This window comes from Agelaius phoeniceus, chromosome 8 (assembly GCF_051311805.1).
Source record: "Agelaius phoeniceus isolate bAgePho1 chromosome 8, bAgePho1.hap1, whole genome shotgun sequence".
Lineage (NCBI taxonomy): Eukaryota > Metazoa > Chordata > Aves > Passeriformes > Icteridae > Agelaius > Agelaius phoeniceus.
Genome location: NC_135272.1, coordinates 37,013,606 through 37,031,145, shown reverse-complemented (window position 1 = coordinate 37,031,145; position 17,540 = coordinate 37,013,606). Strand labels below are relative to the sequence as shown.

The 17,540-nt window shown below is 48.0% G+C and overlaps 1 protein-coding gene across 4 annotated transcripts; it reads left to right on the top strand.

Annotated features, from left to right (window-relative positions):
* The first annotated feature begins 334 nt into the window (after window positions 1-334).
* SERBP1 (SERPINE1 mRNA binding protein 1) lies at window positions 335-16,858 on the top strand. Of its 4 annotated transcripts, none has more exons than XM_054638004.2 (10): window positions 335-818; window positions 3,890-4,052; window positions 5,105-5,242; window positions 5,361-5,456; window positions 6,052-6,126; window positions 7,842-8,019; window positions 11,522-11,569; window positions 13,966-14,139; window positions 15,595-15,633; window positions 16,426-16,858. In XM_054638004.2, the coding sequence occupies exons 1-10, from the start codon at window positions 458-460 to the stop codon at window positions 16,480-16,482; spliced, it is 1,329 nt and encodes a 442-aa protein (XP_054493979.1). In that variant the 5' UTR covers window positions 335-457; the 3' UTR covers window positions 16,483-16,858. The 4 variants fall into 4 exon arrangements, with proteins under 4 accessions (XP_054493979.1, XP_054493980.1, XP_054493982.1 ...); XM_054638005.2 differs by having other exon boundaries at window positions 336-818; window positions 5,385-5,456; XM_054638007.2 differs by lacking the exon at window positions 11,522-11,569 and having other exon boundaries at window positions 339-818; window positions 5,385-5,456.
* The last annotated feature ends 682 nt before the right edge of the window (window positions 16,859-17,540 follow it).

The following is a 17,540-nucleotide window of genomic DNA, read 5'->3' as shown; positions in this document are numbered from 1 at the left end:
ACTTTCAGATCAAGGCCTGGAAATCAACTTTTATTAGTTAATAACGCCAAATCTCTTAATTCCGCTGTATTTAGGTTTTATTTCTGAGGGAGACCTCACGCGGGAGGTACCATCGGCGGGCGAGGCGCGGGGGTCAACGGAGGAGGCGGGGGGGGCGCGGAGCGGGGCTCCGCCCCGCCCCGCGTCCCCCCCCGCCTCCCCCGTCGACCCATTCCCCCCCGCTGTCGGCGATGGTAGAGCCCACGGCGGGAAACCCCGCGCCCGCTTCACACAATGCGCGCGCAGTTCGCGGTGTGGCCGCTGGCGGCGCTGCAGCGCCCGCCCCGTGGGGGTGCCCGGATGTGGCCGCGCCGGAAGAGAAGCGCGTCTCCTCAGGGCCCGCCATCTTGTGCGGCAGCGAGCAGGGCGCGGGGGGCCCGGTAGCATCCGCGCAGGATCCCGCCGACGGGGGCCCATCATGCCCGGACACCTGCAGGAGGGCTTCGGGTGCGTCGTCACCAACCGCTTCGATCAGCTCTTCGATGACGAGTCCGACCCCTTCGAGGTGTTGCGTGCGGCGGAGAGCCGGAGGAAGGAGAGCGGCGGCGGCGGCGGCGGGAGCCAAGCGGGCGGCGGGGCCCGCGGCCCGGCGGGCGCCCAGAGCGGCTCCTCGGGCGGGGCCGGCGGAGCAGGCCAGGCGGGCGGCGGCGCGGGCAGCGCGGCCAAGCAGCTGCGCAGGGAGTCGCAGAAGGAGCGCAAGAACCCGCTGCCGCCCTTCGCCGGCGGGGACCGCCGGGAGGATGGCGGGGGCCAGCCTGGAGCGCCGCTGCGGAAGGAGGGTGAGCGGGCCGGGGGGTCGGCGGGGAGGGTCAGCCGGGCGGCACGGAGGGGGCCCGGGCAGGGCCGAGCCGCACGTGGGGCCGCGCATGGCGGAACCCGCCCGGGGAGCCCGCCCGGGGCGCCCGCGGGGCCGGCGGCGGCGGCGCCCGGCTCGGCCGGCCCCACGTGTCCCGCGGCTCGGCCCGCGCAAAATGGAGTCGGGCGTGCGGGGCGGCCGGAGCGGCTTTGGTGCCCGCGGGAGGGAGAGGGGCAACGCGGAATGGGAAAGGCCAGCACTGAGGGGAACCGTGGAGTGTCTCGGGTTGGAAGGGATGTGAGAGGCCATCCCGTTCTATCCCTGCCACCGGGCACCTTCCACTGGCCCAGGCTGCTCCAAGCCGCGTCCAGCCTGGCCTTGGGCACTGCCGGGGATCCAGGGGCAGCCACAGCTGCTCTGGGCACTCTGTACCAGGGCCTCCCCACCCTCCCAGGGAAAAATTTCTTTCGATATCCCATTTAAACCAGCATATGGAATCCTGGAGGGGTTCGGGTTGGAAAGCCCTTCTCGTTCACCCCATGCCATGGGCAGGGACACCTTCCATTAGGCCAGGTTGCTCCAAGCCCCGTCCAGCCTTGTATCCTGAACTTGACTCGTGTTTCAGGGGCTCCGATGGATTTTACAGGATATTCGGAAATTCCTGGGCTTTCCAAGATCTCTTTGGGTCATTTTCTAGGGGAACAGTGTTGAAAGCCATGTCTATATTTTAATAATCACCTGCATGAATTCTTAGTTTCTCTAAATTTTCACGACATCTTACATGAAAAACTTGGGAAATTAAAGAAATTAAAGCACAAAGAGACCGAAGAACATGCTTTGGGCATTAGGAGGCCGGGCCCCACATGGATAGGGAGGGATGTGGGCACATGGCGTCCCGTGCGGGCAGCAGCTCCACCGCGCCCAAACTTCAGCGCTCGGCAGGTGGGTCACAGCTCGGGCAAAAAGGAATCCTTGGAAAAAAACCCATCAGAGTGTGGTGACAGCAGATGACGTGCGAGCAAGGGAATAAATAACAGGTTCACTGCAATTTCAGCAAGCTTTTCGCAGAGCATGGTGCTACGGGAGAGCATCTTAATGCTTCCGCATTTATGTTACAAAGTGGTTCTGATCCTCCACTGGTTTATGCTGTTAAAGAAAGAAATAATTTTAGTATGTTACTTGTTTTGTTTTGGAAAGTGGGTGTTGTAAATATTATTCGAAAGCACCTTGTGAGAAGACAAATTTAGGAACAATTTTAGAAATACTCTTTGCTTGTGGATCTCGTGCTCATTAACGTTAGGAGTGTTTTCTCTCTGAGGGATTCAGTGGTTTGTCCGGAGTCCCAGTTCACCGAGCCAGTGTCCTCTGGAGGCCTTAGCGAGGTGCAGGATTGCCCCACGAGGTACACCTGGGACACGGCGGAGTCTTCGGCACCACAGGAGGGCTTTGGGCAGCCCCTCTTCCGATTTTCACGGCTTGTTTTCAAGAGCAGTGTGAAAAATAACCATTTTCGTGGTTTGTTGTGGTAGTGAAACAGAGAAAGTCGGGGCCGCTGTTGTAGCAGTGTGGTAAACAAAGTCAAGTTCCAGTTTGAAAATGTCTATTTTTGTGCGTGGCTGTTTTTGCAGTTCTGGCATCATAAAGGTGCTCGATGCCAGGGTTTGTTTCCTGTGTGAATGTATTTTAAGCTATTCCACTACTCCATAAGGCTGCAAGTGATTTGCCTGCTGAATTAGCAGTTCAAAGCTTGGTGATGCTGAGAAATAACTCGTTTTTTGGGTTAGGCTTCAGCAGGAACCGGGTTTTTTTCTGAGTGCAGGGCGTTGAATTCGAAATTCAAAAGCCGTGGCTGTTCCATTCCAGTTCTGCAGCATGCCTGCTCCTCTCCCTGCTTCTCCTGCTCTCAGGGAATGCCTGTCCCCACTGGAGAGCCCTTGTCCCAGTGCAGGCTGCTGAGTTTAACCCCTTGTTTCCCCAGGGAGTCGGGAATGCTTAGGGAGCTCTGTGTGCCATGCAAACTTCATGTTAAACACAGCTTGGAAGGTGAGGGAGACATTGTTCATCTGGGTGTGTTGGCTTGGATATCATTACAACTGCAACTTCTGTAGCCCCACCCAAATTTGACATTGCTTGCTAGGCAGAAACTCGGTTCTTTAAAAAATAATTAAAAATCAGCTTTGAATTTAAAAGCTGTTTTGTTAATTTTGGAGGCAGTGTTTTGGCAAGAAAATGGTGTAAGAGATGCGTTTGTCCTCATCTTTTAAAGAGAGTAAACAAGGCCTTTCACATGAGTGGAAAAGAAAACCGTGTTAGATCTTTGAGAGGGCTTGGTAGAGAAGAGAATGCCCACGGGAGGTTTTTATTTGCAATAAAAACCCTTTTAGGAGGCCTAGGCAGGGAGGAAGAAGGCTGGGCAGCTCAGTGGCACTGTGGATTCTTCAGCTCTTTTGAGGAGTGCACCAGAAGGCGAATCCTTGTCAGGGAATGTGGGACTGGGAGGATCCATGTGGGCGAGGACCCGGGTTAGTCACTGACCACTACCTGCAGGTGCCACCTCTTCAGTACAGCTGGTGGCACTGCTGCCCAGAAGAGTTTCCAAGAACAGGATCACAGGATCCTTCAGGTTGGAAAACACCTCCAAGATCATGGTTTGCAGCTGTTAGAACAGAACAGGACTGACTGTCCTAGGGAGCACAGGATTCACTGTCTTAGGGCCACTGAGGCGATGCTCACTTTGTTTGGCTGTTCCTCAAATGAAACCTGCTTGTTTTACCTGAAAAGCACCTTTCAGTGAAAAAAAATAGTAATAAAATCCTGCTTACCTTGATCTTTGTTTGAAAGTTGACCCTGTTGTTTCATGAGGGATTACCCAAATTCTCAGTCAAACCCAATCTGAAATCCTGGGTAAAAAAGGGACTGAGTAGAGTCAGGTGGAAGCGGGGCTGCTCAGTTTATGCAGCAATAAAACCTTTTCCCTCTTGTTTGCCGGGGGGAGGTCGGTATCTGCCCCGGAGCACTGCACATTCCGTTGATGTGTCTGGCCCGATGTTGCAGGGATAAGGAGGATTGGCAGGAGGCCTGACCAGCAGCAGCAGCAGCAGCAGCAGGGCGAAGGCAAACCCATCGACAGGAGACCCGAGCGACGACCTCCCCGCGAGCGCCGCTTCGAGAAACCCGCCGAGGAGAAGGGCGAGGGAGGAGAGTTCTCCGTGGATAAGTAAGAGTTTGGGCTTGCTCAGAAACAGCTTTCCTAGCTTTGACAGGCAGGGCTGGCCTGCCTTCTGCTGCTCAGCTAAAAATGCTGATTGAATCAAGATTGAATTCCTGTCATGCAAGCAAGAACACTTCACCTTTCCCTGCTTTTGTTTGCAAACTTCAGTTATAGTCTGGGAGTGATGTGCATGAACAGGGTCATAGCTGTAACTGAATTATGGTTTAAATCAAGGTATTCACCATATTTCTCTACATCCATGGCAGGTAGCTCAGGAAGGGAACCCAAACATAGCTGTTTCCTGCAGGATGAGATTTGTTTGCTGTTACAGCTGTGGCTTTAATTTGCACAGCTGACTTAAAGCCAGCAAAAGTTTGTCCATGTAGGTGTTTGCAGCCTGGCTGCAATGGCTTCAGACCTGGAAGTGGTGAAGCTGTCTTAGATCTACATGAAATTTAAACTGTCCTGAGTATTGTGAGGCAGCCAGAATTTGGGTAATGTTCAGATATTAATGTTTCAGTTGCCAAAGTTAAAATCCTTTTAAAAGTAAGTTGGATAAAAGTGAGTTTAGTTGAAGTTTTAACATCAGTTAATTATGTAACAGAAGACAAAGATTAAATTTTGGAATTAATGCCAGAAGACACTAACAAACAACAGTCCTGAGTATTTGTTTCCAGATTCTAAAATCATGGAACCACAGAATGGTTTGGGTTGGAAGGGACCTTAAGGGTGATCTGGTTCCCGCCCATACCATGGGCAGGGACACCTTCCACTATCCCAGGTTACTCCAAGCCCTTCCAGCCTGGCCTGGAACACTTCCAGGGATGGGGGAGTGACTTTTCTGGAATTAGAGCCTGAACCCAGCTACAAACTAATTATCAAAGGAGAAACAAGTAAATAAATTCTCAGGGATGAAAAGAACCATGAAGCACGCTGTACATTTTTGGAGGCCGATCACTTGACGCAGCTTCCAAACAGTAAGAATCAAAGCAAAACCAAGTCAATAAAATCCTCAAAGAGGGATAAGAGTGTGAGATGCTTTGTATGTTCCATGGCAGACCCATCCTGGACCGACCCATGCGTGGACGTGGAGGCCTGGGCCGGGGCCGCGGCCGCGGGCGCGGGATGGGCCGAGGCGATGGCTTTGACTCGCGTGGCAAGCGGGAATTCGACAGACACAGTGGCAGCGATAGATCGTGAGTCTTTGCCCTCTCCTGTCCCTCGTGGCTCTCCTTTACCTCTCTGCCCCCCGTTTAAAATTGATCTTTTGAATTTCTGTGTCTGGACACTATAATGTTAACTCAGTTTTGTTAGTTCTGTTTCACATTCACATTTCAGCGGCCTAAAGCACGAGGACAAGCGCGGTGGCAGCGGATCACACAACTGGGGAACCGTCAAAGACGAGCTAACGTTAGTATCCTGTCACTGCTCAGAAAACCATTAGCACTATGTTAATCAGCCCTAATTATGGCTTGCAGAACACCCAGATTTAGCTGCATTTCTGCCTTTGATCTCCATGGTTTTTGCCACTCTTCTGCAGAGTTTAAAACCCCAGCGATTTCTTGTACCACAAGAATAGCTTCACTGTTCAACCAGAGTTTTGGGGAAGTTTGGGAGCTCTTGTGCTGGTTTGATAACAATTCTTGGTTAAAATGAAACTGTTCTACTTCTAGTAAATTTTGATCAGAATAAGCATGCATTTTGTATTACAAATACAAAATTTTTTTGTATTACAAAATTTCAGCTGTCCCATTGAGATCTATTTTTAATGCCCAAATCCATTTTGTGTTGGAAGGGACAGTGGGAGCCTTTCAGGAGGGGTAGTAGGAAGCACTGGGGAAAACCATTAGTTAAGTGAAAAGCATAGAGTGTAAAAGGCACAGAGAGCACGAATCCTTACTGAAATACAGTAAATCCACAGTAGATCTTGATTGTTAATCTTAGATAGCTTTAAAGAGGGATGAAGTTGTAAAAAGGCCCAACTCCCCCCGTTATGTAATTGCAGTGAATTGGATCAGTCAGCTGTAACTGAGGAAACGCCGGAGGGAGAGGAGCATCCGCCTGCTGATTCTGAAAACAAGTGAGTACCACTCCTCTCCGTGCTCCTGCCTTACCTCAGAGGTGCTGTTCCATCCCCTTTAACCTCTGCTGTTTATTCCCACATCTCTTTGGCCAAACTCAGATTATCAGCAGATCATCCACAGTGCTGCTGAATGAGTCTCCTTAAAAACCTGGTGTCTGGAAGTTGTTGTCTTTAAACCATTCCTTGGTGTCCTGCAAGCTCTTTCAGGTTTATTTATTTATTAATAATAATTTCTAATACACTTTGGGTCTTGAGATTGCAGCTCCACATTCCAGGCCCAAAAGTGTCTGTGCTCAGACTAGGGAGCAGCACCAAGCAAATGGGACAGAAATGCCAGTGGAAGGCAACTTTATAAACTTAATTTTGTAGAACAGCCTTGGAGACTGTGTGACTGAGCTGTAGGAGAAAGGTTGTATCTTTCATTCTCTGGGCAGTTTTCAAAGTTACCTGGGTCTCTTCTCATCTCACTTGGACACTGTTACAGAAGGAACCAGGGACTGGATGAATGCAAGAGTAACTAGAGAGGCAGAAGGAGCCTTACTGCTACTGAGTTGATGTAAAAATACAATGCAAATTGTTATGGTAGCCTCGTGTTGTATTTTAATGAGGAGTGGGCTTTGTAGAGGACTCCAAAAATGGCAAACAGAACTTTGAAGTACTTGTTCCTAATGATTCCTAAGGTGTTTGCCATGGCTTGCTTGCCTTACTGAAAATTTCCTCTATATAAAAAAGCATCTCCACATGGGTAATTTATTAATTGTCTGATTTTATGTGGATCTTTGCTCTCAGTGTTTCAGCAGAACTGTAGGATGTTTTACTGCAGTAAAACAAACTTTGGTTTGAACAAAACAAGTTCTGATTACATCCCATGTCAAAAATCATCCTCTCCTACACAGTGAGAAAAAGTTGAAATGCAGTTATTTTGACATAAAACCTCTGCATTGTTGTTCGGAATTAATGGCTGCCAAATGAAAACCTTTGAAACTGAGGCTTTCATGATCTTTTTGCTGCACATACACAGCATTGGTTTCCTATAAATCAGAAATTCAGTTGCATAAACACATGAACAATGACCAGAGGCTTCCAGTAGCTGGAATATGATCTGTTATTGAGCACAGTGGTTGTGTGTTTTACTTAAAAATAGCCTTTGGCACAAGGGAGATGTGTTGTATCTCACAAATAACGTGTGTGCAGTTACTTTTTCAAATTAGCTGGAAGTAAAACTTGTTTGAATATTTGTCTTTATTCAACAAAGGAAGCAAATTATCCAAAGCTGCTTAAATTCTGGTTTTTAAAATACTAAAAGCTTGAAAACTGTGGGAAGAACGAGTTCTCACTGCCTTGCCTTGAATGTTTATGAGAGATGTATTTAAAAAAGAGGGGAAGGAGCTCCAAACAAGTCATGCCAGAAGTTGGATTTTCAGAGTTGGAAATAAAATTGGCAGTAATGTGGAGATTTGATGGCATGGGTCAGTTTTAATTTAAACATTTTGCTGTGCTCAGAGGTGGCTGGGTGTAATTTTTTTGGGCACTCCCTGTAAAGGAGATGAATTTTCCTGTGGTGGAAGTGGTGTTCATATTTTCACCCCTTAACTGCTAAATCCTTGGCAAAGTTCTATTTAGAACCTGGTACCAGCCAGCAGATGATTTTGGAATTGTATGCAGAGTGTAAATCCTCAGTTGTGACCATGATCTGTGTGAATTTACCACAGGGAGAACGAGGTTGAAGAAGTTAAGGAAGAAGGCCCCAAGGAGATGACCCTGGATGAGTGGAAAGCCATTCAAAGCAAGGATCGTGCAAAAGTCGAGTTCAACATCCGCAAACCAAACGAGGGAGCTGATGGGCAGTGGAAAAAGGGATTTGTGCTCCACAAGTCAAAGAGTGAGGAGGTAAAGTGCCCTTTCCATGCTTGGAGTGTCCACCCTGTAAGGCTTTGTTGTTGATGAGCATTTTTTAGAGTGGAAGCTCCCTTCTGGGAGATGCTTACCTGTTGTTGGAAGTTTAGAAAGCGGGAACAGCATTTTTTTTAAAATTTGAACTTCATTCTTGTTCATTTGAGCAACATTCTTTTAGCAGCATTGAGCTGCTGCAGTAGCACAAGTGGCCATTCTGACTGTGGTTGGGCTCAGGAGCTGAGCTGTGCCCTTAGCTTTGTAAAAATTGCCTCTTGGTGGTGAGAGTTTTAGGGGAATGTTGTCAAGTCTGCTTTCTAAAAAAGGCAGCTTGTGTTATTTAGCATCTGCTCTGCAGTACACAGGTTCATGGAGCCTGCTAAGTGATGTCAGCTTGAAGGAAGCCTGGTCCTGCCTCAGAGACCTTGAACCCAACAGTGCATCTGAAATCTGTGGTGTGGGTGTCTCCTCACTTGGTGCTGTGACACAGACAAGCTCTTGGGAATGATTTTTGTGCTCCAGTGACACTCAGCCTGGCTGCTGTAGAATTGTTTTAAATTTGTAGTTTCTCATTTCAGGCATTGCATAATGTTCATTATTGTGTTCCAAGAGTGGCAAGGGGAGATGCACCAGGGAGGGAAGCGCTGAGAGCTCTTGTTTTGTAATGCAGGGCTGTGCTAATCTTCGGTTCTAATCTTTGTTTTTAGCGCTCTGTAATATGTTAAGTAGCTCACTTAAGAGATTGGTGGCAGCAACTTTGTATACTGGTGGTGCTGAGTCCTTTGAAGTGACTGGATAGTGTGTAATACTCTGTTTGCTCTCCTAAAATGTATTCCTGCTTTTTCACACCTTGCCAGTCTTTATCCTGGGAGCTGGGATGTAATAAAGGGTGGGGGGCACTGCTCAGAATTGCAGTGCAAGTTCCATTTCTGCTCTGGTCGAGCTCCCAGTGAGGGGGGCCTGGTGACAGACCAGGCTGTTCCCTTGCTGTGTGGGGCAGTTCAGTTCTTGGAGTGCTTGCATGGCTGTGTCTCCTCTGAGCTGTTCACTGAAGTGTTCTTTAAATGCTGCTTTCTCTGGCTTGGGTAGAAAAGGGAATTTGAGTTGCATTTAATGTTGCTGTGTGCTGAAGGAATGTATTAAGCAGAAGTATTTATGTACTTTACCAAGATTTACTAAACCTGTAGTTCTTCAAATTCCCTCAGTCTCTCTGAATCAGATTTATTTGACATTTACTCATCTGAGAGCACTTCTTTTAATATATGAGCCTATATGGTAGTAAAGGTGATGCTACTTCTGAGAAATTTAGAGGCTAGAAAAATCCAGACTGTATTTTCCATTTGAAAACTGAGCCAGATAACTCAAAAAACCAAAAAAACCAAAAACAACAACCAAGCAAGAACAATAACAAAAAATCTGACCAAAAACTGTGAATAATCAAATTACTGCCGTGAAGACCTGACATAATTAGTAGATTGTTCTATTTAAGAGGTGAACTTCTCAAATAAACAAGTTGGGTATTTTTAGCACCATCACATAAGAAGGTAACAGCCTCTTGCTGCTGTAAGCACCAAAGTGAGGTTTTAACAAATCTGCCTTCAAATTGAGCTGCCTTCAGCCTGCTTTATTGTCCACCCAGCAGATGTGTCTCCCCATCTCCCTTCTTCATTGTTCCCTGCTCCCATGGGAAGCAGTGTGGGGATTTGCTCTCAGGATTAGAGGAGAATAGCTCTATAATGCAGGCCTTAGGAAAGCTTCCACTGCAGCTCCTTTGTGAGCAGCTTTAGAAGGCAACATATTTAAAAAAACCACCAATCACCTGCTGTTTCCTCTCTTTGTCTTCTTGGGTGTACTTAGGAGTCAAGAAATTAAGGTTTCTCTGATTCTTATTCGTAAGAAGGAGATGATGCATGGAAGCAATTTGACTTATAGGTAAATTTTGGTTTTAGCCCCAAGTCTATACTCCTATGGCTGAAAAACCCTGTGTGCCCCAATAGATCTCTCAGAAATCTGAGGTGTTGTGGTGAGCACCTGCATTCCTGTAGCTTGGGAACTCCTTGGAGATGACCCAGGAGCCTGGAAAAGGGACAGTGAGGATCTGCTGCTGCTCAGTCTCGGGAAGGAGCTGTCCTCCTTTGCTCCTGCTTGTCCTCCTGCCTGAGGGGCTGAAATGCTCAGCCCTGCCTGAGCTCTGTGCTGTGTTCCCCTTCCCTCTGCAGGTACTGGTAGAATGGACTCTCAGTTCTGTCCTGGGTTCTTGCTGCTTTAATCTGACATCCAGGGCCCTCAGCAGCCCTGCTCCAAGGAGCCTCTTCCAGAACACAGGGTTATGCCATAGAGCAGAGTTCCTGATTTTCTCTGCAGCTGCTTCAGTGCCTTGAGTCCTCAGTTCCTACCAAAACCAGGAATGAGTTAGAGTGTGGACACATCCTAAAATTCATCCCAAAAATGGAATCCAGGACTCCTGGAAAAACTGATACCCAGTAGAACACTGTCCCTGCTGTGCCTCTTCAAACCTCCTCACTAATCCAGTCCTTCCTTAGAGGAGGTTGCACTGGGAGATTAGGAAATGGCTTTTGGAAAGGAATGATTCATCTCCTCAAAGTTGGGAGGAATGACTCTTGAGCGAAGGCTCTGCAGGAGGATCTCCATGAGCAGTGATTCAAACATCCCAGCTCTTCCAGCTCTGTGCCTGACGTGTGGCCATGCTGGAGAGCAGCCTGCATGTGTGCTCCCTGCCAGGGCTGCCAGCAGCTCCTGGGCAACTTCTGCTGTCCATGCACCTGAGCCTTTTTGTTGGGTGTCCATCCACCTGAGCCTTTTTATTGGTGTCCATCCACCTGAGCTTTTTGTTAGGTGTCCATCCACCTGAGCTTTTTGTTAGGTGTCCATCCACCTGAGCTTTTTATTGGTGTCCATCCACCTGAGCCTTTTTATTGGTGTCCATCCACCTGAGCTTTTTGTTAGGTGTCCACCTGAGCTGGTTTCTGGTGTCCACCTGAGCTGGTGTCTGGTGTCCATCTGAGCTGGTTTTTGGTGTCCATCCATCTGAGCTGGTTTTTGGTGTCCATCTGAGCTGTTTTCTGGTGTCCATCCATCTGAGCTGGTTTTTGGTGTCCATCTGAGCTGGTTTTTGGTGTCCATCTGAGCTGGTTTTTGGTGTCCATCTGAGCTGTTTTCTGCTGTCCATCCATCTGAGCTGTTTTCTGCTGTCCATCCATCTGAGCTGGTTTTTGGTGTCCATCTGAGCTGTTTTTGGTGTCCACCTGAGCTTTCTCTTGTCTCCACCCCTGGCACATCCATCCTGTGCTGTCTCTGGCTGCGTGCACAGCTGCTCCCTCCTCCCTGTGCTGCTGCGTGTGCTCAGTGCCATCTGTACCAGCAGCTCCTGTGACCTGATTACCTGTTGTTCCTGTATGTAGTTGAGTCTCATTTCTCCCTTTTGTTTTCTCCCTTTGTTCCTTTTGTCACTTTGGCGTGGACACACAACTGTCACCAGACAAAGGCGATGACAGAAATGCAGGGGAGTCTGCTGGATTCAAATGAGGTACTGATCCTTTCTCTGTCACTGGTGATACCTGCTGTGAGCATTCAGCAGGGAACGTTTGGACATTAAAAACTCACCAAAAGAAAGAATTTTTCTGAACATGGAGCTTTTCTGTCCCTGCCTCTTGTCTCACTGGGCACCATCCAGTGCCCAGCATGGTTTTAGTCCCCTTGCTCCTCATCCTGCTGGTTTCAAACCTTATCATAAGAGTTTCTATCATGAGTTTTTATTTTTTTGTTGCTGCTGTTTTTCCATCTCTCACTGTCTGCTTTGGCTCTCTTGGTAGTTTGTTCTTAATTTTTGACAGCCTTCTGCAAGACCCTTAAGGGTAGCACTGCCTTCAAGAAGTGATCAGTTATTAAATCAGAGCACTGTTGAGTCACCAATACATGGAAATTTAATGTTTCCCAGGATTTTTCAGGATAAGCAACTTGTTCAGTGTGTCTGACTTATGACCCCAGTGATGGAGGAGGCTGAGGACAATGTGCCAAGTCTTTTGTTGGAGTTTTAAATGACCTTTAATTACTTTGGATAGAGGAACCATCAGGTTACGTAGGGAATTTGTTGGTTTAGTGGTTATACCAGAATCAAGATGGTTTTTGGTAAACTGTAGTGATTTGTTCTTAAATAAAAACAGCATGGGGATGGAAATACACAGAAATATTGCACAAATCCACTGATCCCACCACTCCTTGTAATCCCAGGAAAGGGAGTTACCACATGGCTACCAGTAGTTGGAAATAGAATCTCAGTACCCTGCAGTGATAAAAAATTAAATAGTAAGAAAGGAATTTGGAGCATCTCTAAGGTGCTGTAGTGCTCTGCAGAGTGCTGGTGTTAGGTTTGAGTGGTGCCATGTCAGGCTGAGGTGTGGAATACTTTCCTTTGTTGGGACAAACTTCCTACGTTAGGCAAAGCAATTTCCAGAGGAAGGAAAAAATGAAATCAGGAGTGAAGTAGGGACCGGCTGTTCTGTGGAATACATCCCAGTGGAATGTGTTGGAAATAAAGCAGCAAGGAAGGGATGTTTTGAATCAAATTGGGGATTCAGGGAGAGGACAAGGGGGAATGGCAGGGATAGATGGGATATTGGGAAGGACCCATGGAATCCCTGGCAGCAGCTTTGGCTCCAGACCTCTCCATCCCCTGGCAGCCTTGTGAAGGCCTCACAAATGGTAATTAAAGATCACAGGGCTTAATTGCACAATGTGTTGCCTTTGAGAGTCCGAATGTTGTGTAACTGCAGCAGAAAAGTCAATTGGAGTTGGGAGGCTTGAGCCTGCACGTGGCATTTGTGTAGGAAAAGCAGGAAATTGATGGGTGCTGAGCCAGCAGTTGGGGGCTTGGAGGGAAGGAACGTGTTGGATGTTGTCATGTTTCCAAAACACCATGGCTGAGCTGTGACAGGCAGGTTTTTACATTCTTTGTATCATCCTGGCTGCCAAAAACTGCCTTGCACGTGGAAATTTTATTTGTGTAAAATAGGAGAAATAACTGCTTTAGAAGCACCTGCTGGGGTTCAGTGTGTAACTGGAATTTTCCAAGGTTGCTGCTGTTGGTAACTCCTGGGAGCATCTCTTGCTCCTCCAGGCTCAGCTTTCCACCAAATGCACTGGGACCAAGCGAGTGAGGGAATATCCTGGCCAAGGTGCTGAGATCCACATTTTCCAGTGTCACTGGTGAGACTGGTTGTGTTTTAGCTCCTTCAGCTCCTCGTGTTGGAGCTTTCTGTGCCTCATTTGCTGTTACAGTGAATGCAGAGCAGTGAGGGAGTCTCAGCAGATCCCTGGCCTTGAATATTTATCAAGGGCTAAAATAAAAAAAGTGTAAATCCTCGGGGAGAAAAATCAGGATGGGTGACCAAGAGTGGAAAAAGAGTGGAAGGAATTGGTGGAACCAGGACACAAAATGGGAGTTGCTACAACATGAGATTCTCTGCTGCCTTGGTAATAGTCAGTCTGGTCCGGGATTAAGGACATGTTGCTCTGGTGGAATTTTGGAAAGGGTTTCTCCATGGAAAAGGAAAGGTCAGGAAAGGGAGGTCAGGCATTGGAAGGAGCTGTGCAGGGAGATTTGGAGTGCCCATCCCTGGGAGCATCCAGGGGAGGACTGGATGTGGGCTGGAGACAGGGTGGGGATTGGCCACAGGTTGAACCCAATCCTGGAGGACTTTTCCAGCCTCAGTGATGGTGTGAACTCATGAATTATCTCGGAAAGCCAAAATACTTTGGACGCTGAGAAATTCCAAGTTTCCCAGAGGAAACCCAGGAGTGTGTGACAGGGCTGTGCTGGGCAGGGGCTGTGCTGGGCAGGGGCTGTGCTGGGCAGAGCCCAGCTGCAGTGCCCGGGAGGGGATTTGCTGCTGTTCCCTGGCTGATGGAGATGTGCCGTTGCAGGCTCACGCTGAGGACTCGGTCATGGATCACCACTTCCGCAAGCCGGCCAACGACATCACATCCCAGCTGGAGATCAACTTCGGAGACCTGGGCCGCCCCGGGCGCGGCGGCAGAGGGGGCAGGGGCGGCCGGGGCCGCGGGGGCAGGGCCAGCCGTGGGGGCAGGACCGACAAGGTGAGCACCACCCACCCCGGCACAGGGACAGGGACACTGCCCTCACTGCCCGTCCCGCCGGCTCCTTCCCCTCCCCATCGTCCCCCTGGCTCCTTCCCCTTCCCGTCCCCCTGGCTCCTTCCCCTTCCCGTCCCCCTGGCTCCTTCCCCTTCCCATTGTCCCGCCGGCTCCTTCCCCTTCCCATTGTCCCGCCGGCTCCTTCCCCTTCCCGTCCTCCCCCCGGCTCCTTCCCCTTCCCGTCCCCCCGGCTCCTTCCCCTTCCCGTCCCTCTGGCTCCTTCCCCTTCCCCTTCCCGTCCTCCCGCTGGCTCCTTCCCCTTCCCGTCCCCTCCGGCTCCTTCCCCTTCCCGTCCTCCCGCTGGCTCCTTCCCCTTCCCGTCCCCTCCCTGGCTCCTTCCCCTTCCCGTCCCCCCCCTGCTCCTTCCCCTTCCCGTCCCCCCCCTGCTCCTTCCCCTTCCCGTCCCTCTGGCTCCTTCCTCTTCCCGTCCCCCTGGCTCCCTCCCCTTCCTCTTCCCATCCCTCTGGCTCCTTCCCCTTCCTGTCCCGCTGCCATCCTCCTTTTCCCATCCCGCTGCCATCCTCCTTTTCCCATCCCTCTGCCATCCTCCTTTTCTCTGCCAGCAAACAGAGTGTTTTAAACTCAAGTGAAAAACCCTTCTGTGCAAAGCTGCCTTTAAACCAGGCTCTTAGGACAAAAGGTTTGAGCAGTGCTGTCACCAAACACAAAAAAGGGAGGGTGGATTTTTCAAGGGTGCCCATCTTTGTGTCTAAACCTGAAGAATGAGTTTCCAGTGTGGACAGGTCTGAATGTACCCTGAGCTGCCTGAGGTGCTGCCAGAGCAGAAGCACAAGTGCAGGTTATTTTCAGCCACAGCCAGGACACCCCGTGTGCACTGTGACCTGCTGGGGGTGAAGGACTGGTTGTACAGCTGCATGTCACAGCCTGGACCTGAGGAATTCAGATTTTCCAGCTGGAAACAGGGCTCTTACTGGTTTTTCTCTAACCTCCAGTGATGTTTTTCCCTTCTTTGGTGCTAAGGCACCAGGGGAATAAATACCCTGAAAAAATACTGATTGGGGTTTGGGAGACAATGTGTGAAGTTGAAGCACTGCAGTGTAGCTACAGTGAAGATTTGATTTGTTATGAATTACTTACTTGCCTTAAAGGCATCAGTCAAATTGTCACTGGTTGGAAAATGAGCTCAGTTTCTGTGCTGTGGTTTTCTTCACACAGATTCCTTGTTTTTGTCCCTTCTGGCAGACACAAGACTTCACAAATTTTAGTTTATTCGTTGGGAAGCTCTCTCCTGACAACAGTATCAGAATATTTAAGGAATTGAAATTAAACAGTGGTGGTTTGGTTTGAGTTGTTCACCAATACTCTTCAAGAATGCTGCCACAAAGTAATTCCAAGCTTTCCTGCACCTGACTTTGTGTTGCTTTTGTTTCCTTACAGTTGGTCAAGGAGTTTGATGTGATCCACACGCCCAACCAGGTGGGTGAGCTCTGCATGAGCATTCCCTGGGATCAGGGACCAAAACTCCCCTCCTTTTTCTGGCTCTTCCTGCTCTTGTGTGCTGAGCAACTGGAGATGCTGAGCCTGTGGCTTAAGCCCTGCTGTTACTTTTTAATTCTGGTTTGTAGCCTGTGGAGTCTTAGGCAAGACAGAGACTCTGCAGTTACAGGTGTTGATGCAACCCTCATTTTAAATATATTTCCTGATAAATTAATACCATGACAGGAAGTTCCACTATCTTCCATTCTTCTCCAAAGACCAAGAGTATGAAATTCCTCATTTCTGCTCTGGTTTTGAGATGTGGTGCAGAGCCTTTCAGAAAACTAATGCATGAATTTTTAGGGCTAAAAATTTGGTACAAAAATTACTTTAATCAACACCTAGTTTCTGAGTGGGGGAAAAAGTAAACATGAAAAACTTAATTTGTGCTCCAGAAACGGCCTTATCATTTCAGTTGTGTCCCTCAGTGAGGATTGGTCCACAGGGAAGGATCAGCCCATGGCAGGAGGTTGGAATTCCATGGTCTTTAAGGTCCCTTCCAACCCAGACCATTCTGAGATCTGTTAAAAAGAGAAAATTCTGCAATAATGATGTGCAAACAGCAATTTGCCTACAATTCCTCTCCGGATAGCTTGGATTAAAAAACAGTATAGAAGGCTTTGGAATGCTTGGAATAAATGAAAAAAGGGTTGTTTTTGTAGTGATTTCTCCAGCCCCGAGGTGCTGCCCCCTGTGCCTCCAGGCAGTAACTCTGTGATGTTTCTCTTTCAGTCAAGTGCTTCTGCTCCTGACGTAGATGACCCAGAGGCTTTCCCAGCTCTGTCCTAAACTGGATGTCATAAAGCCAACCCTGCCCTGGTCGGGCCTTCCTCTCCGAGGCTTGCATGCTTAAGGATCCTAAAACAACTAAGAAATTGAAAAAAACAAAACAAAACAAAAAAAAAAAAAAAAAAAGAGACTGTCATTCATACCATTCACACCTAAAGACTGAATTTTATCTGTTTTGAAAATGAACTTCTCTCGCTACACAGAAGCAACAATATGGTAGTCAAGTTTTGTATTTAGAAATGTAATGGTAGCAGGGATGTTTTCATAATTTTTTCAGAGATTATGCATTCTTCATGGATACTTTTTTGTATTGCTGCTTGAAAATATGCGTTTCCAAACTTGAAATATAGGTGTGAACAGTGTGTACCAGTTAAAAGCTTTCCCTTCATTTGTGTTCATTTTTTTTTTAATTTAAAGTCAGCATTTTAGACTTTCCCCCTTCCCCCCACCCCAAACTCCAAACTAGGTTTTAATTCTTGCACACTACTTCAGTTTCCTTAATTCCTCTTTGGCAGATTTTTCTCAGCCCATGGAATTTGTGGAACATTAATTTGGCAGACTGTTAGTGCTGTATGGAATGAACTCCTGGAGTACTTAGCTTTTAATGCTTCACTTCCAACATGGAAAACCAGACATTTTTTCATCTCTGTTGGGTAGTTTTGTTTACACAAAATCTTTCTAGAAAATTGAAAGCAGATACTTGAAATCAAGATTCAAAGCACATTGGTTTATGATTCAATACCTGTGTATGGATCCAGCAATGGGTAACTGGTCTGAAAACCAGGTTTTTAAAATTCCTGTATCCCACCTTGCACTCCCCCTCTGGACCTTTATTTCCTCTTCCTTCCCTTCAACAGAACAAGATGCTTTTTTGGCAAAAAAAAAAAAAAAAAAAAGAGTTTTTTAATTACCTTTGCTTTTTGTTTGAGAGGATACCCTGAGCTTGGGGGAATTCCTTTTGTTGGAGCTGGGATACCCTGAAATAGAGGGGATTTCCTGTCCTTGGAGCTGGGATACCCTGAAATACAGGGAATTCCTGTCCTTGGAGCTGGGATACC